At 46.1% G+C, this 2,624-nt stretch overlaps 1 protein-coding gene across 1 annotated transcript; it reads right to left on the bottom strand.

Annotated features, from left to right (window-relative positions):
- Nucleotides 1-1,197: 1,197 nt before the first annotated feature.
- On the bottom strand, nt 1,198-2,136 carry LOC105811914 (olfactory receptor 7G2-like). The gene has a single exon (XM_012646208.1). The coding sequence runs from the start codon at nt 2,134-2,136 to the stop codon at nt 1,198-1,200; it is 939 nt and encodes a 312-aa protein (XP_012501662.1).
- Nucleotides 2,137-2,624: the final 488 nt, after the last annotated feature.

A 2,624-nucleotide genomic window follows, 5' to 3' on the forward strand; every position in this document is an offset into this window, starting at 1 on the left:
TATTACTCAGACTGGAAAAGGCAGCTAATAAATATAACAATAAAAGGAAACAAATTTAGTTGCTGAAGAATGTAGGAAAAACACTTAAGACTATAGGTTTTCAAGATCATGAATATAGGCAAAAATATGGCACCCAATGATACCAGATAAATTTTATTGAGTACTTATTAAGTTACAGACATTGTGCTAAGTGTTTATACTGCTTACAGGGGTGAACTACGCAACAAGCATTGCACACTCCTAGGTTCAGGCTAAGGCTCTTTAATAATCTTCCCCAAATCAGGAATTAGATTAATAACAGGGTATATAATCCAATTCTCAGTAATAAGTTCTGGATGACTCCGTACAATGTTAATTATCAATAGACCCAAGGGAAAGATGGTCAGATTTCTGTTTCTGGACATTATGTCTGGGCGTGGGATTCCTGCATCTCTGCAGCAATACGGGTCTATGAGGGAAGCCATCCCAGCACAAAGCCACCCCATGGAGGATTAAATGAATTTCCCTCTACATTCCCTACCTCGGAAATCCTTGTAATAAAAGATAATTCTCCTTTTTGTTTGTGAACTATTACAGTCTCTTCGTCTTATGAGAGACAAAGGCTTTCTCACTGATCAAGATCAAATGTCTCACCAACATCTCAAACCACCGAGATCATCTAATTATAGCAACGTTTTAGGTGATGAGACTGAGTGTGGTGGATACTGAGGTAGGTGGCCCTGCGCAGATGTGGTTTACCAGTGACAGATCTCGAGAATTACTGATTCGAGGTACGAAAGATCATCTCCCCCATTTCACAACAGCTTACATCTGGGGTGTAGTGCACATGGCTGTAACCACAGGGTGAGGCAGAACTGAGTCTCTGCTATGATCCTGGCCTTGTTTATCCAACTTCTTCAACTATTCTTTTTTCTAAGAACATTCCAGCAGCATCACTATAACCCTGGCCTAGGGTTCAGTGTCTATGGACTCCAACCAAAGAAATTGAGCTTGGAGAATGGAACCTGTTTTTGTAAAATCACAGAGCCGCGCAAAGAGCACATGAGGTTTCAATCTCCAAGTTAAAATTTACTCACCCATTTTGTTATCTAGTTAATTCAGACGAACATAGAGATGGAAGAACCAGGCATTCTAGCACACGTGTATTTCTGTCCCTCTGACTCATTTTGAAGCCCCCGTCCAAAGCAGGCAATACGATCAGAGAAGAGAAGGTATCCTACCTATGAGTTTCCTCAGGGCGCCCTTCATGTCCCTGTTCCTCAGGCTGTAGATGAAGGGGTTCAATACGGGAGTGACCACCATGTACATCACTGAAGCCACCGCAGTCCTCCTTGAAGAGTCAGAAACTGCAGAACTGATATACACCCCCAAACCTGTCCCATAGAACAAGGAAACAACCGACAGGTGAGACCCACAGGTGGAAAATGCTTTATACTTTCTGCCCGACGATGGCATTTTCAAGATAGAGGAGGCTATTCGAGTGTAAGAAAAAATGATGCCAGACAGAGGAATGCCACCTAAGATGCAAGTTGCAAAATAGATCAGGAGGGTGTTGACGAGGGTATCGGAGCACGCGAGCTTGACCACCTGAACGACTTCGCAGAAGAAGAGGGAGATTTCAACGTCTGCGCAGAAGGACAGCCTCAACACCATCAGGCTGTGGAGCAGGGCATCCGCGGAGCAGACGGACAGGGACAGTGAAACCAGCAGACCGCACAGACGAGGATTCATGACGACCGCGTATCTCAGAGGGTGACAGATGGCCACGTAGCGGTCGTAAGCCATGACTGCAAGAAGGAAGCTCTCCAAACTAGCAGAAATCAGAACGAAGCACATCTGGGTGAGGCAGCCCGCATACGTGATGCTCTGACTCCGTGTTCGGATGTTTGCCAGCATCTTTGGGACGGTGGCTGTGCTTAAACAGATGTCAGTGAGGGAGAGATTGGAGAGGAAGAGGTACATGGGGGTGTGGAGGTGGGAGTCCGAGATGACAGCCAGGAGGATGAGAAGGTTTCCCAGGACGGTGACCAGGTACATGGACAGGAACAGGCTGAAGAGGACGGGCTGCAGCTCTGCGTCCTGTGTCACCTCCAGCAGAAGGAATTCTGAAACAGTTGTTTCGTTGCTGGGTTCCATGTTGTTGATGAATCTGATGAAAAAGATGGGAGAAGGAGACCGTAAAATGTGCGCTTTCTAGAGCGGCAAATGAAACGTCACCAGACAGAAACACCATCTTTGCAAATGAAGGACACCCAGTGGAAAGGGATTCAAAAGCCTTCTGTCTGTACGTTTTGTTGCTTTTGCAAAACCTGAAGCTTACATAGCAGAGGGTCAACAATGTAAATTCTGGAAAGGGTTAAGGAGTGGTTATTTTTTAAAATTACACCATCCTTGGCTGGGTGCACTGGCTCGCATCTGTCATCCCAGCACTCTGGGAGGATTGCTTGAGCCCAGCCTGGACAAAATAGCCAGACCCCATCTCTAAAAAAAAAAAATAGAAAAATTAGCTGGGCGTGGTGGTGAGCACCTGTAGTCCCAGCTACTCAGGAAGCTGAGGCAGGAGGATCATTTGAGCCCAGGAATCTGAGGTTGCTGTGAGCTGTGATGACGCCACTGCACTCCAG

Source organism: Propithecus coquereli, unplaced genomic scaffold (genome assembly GCF_000956105.1).
Source record: "Propithecus coquereli isolate 6110/MARCELLA unplaced genomic scaffold, Pcoq_1.0 Scaffold241, whole genome shotgun sequence".
Classification (NCBI taxonomy): Eukaryota; Metazoa; Chordata; class Mammalia; order Primates; family Indriidae; genus Propithecus; species Propithecus coquereli.

Bases quoted from the DNA above. Each gene is read 5' to 3' on its own strand.
- LOC105811914 (XM_012646208.1), bottom strand. From the start codon at position 2,136: ATGGAACCCAGCAACGAAACAACTGTTTCAGAATTCCTTCTGCTGGAG.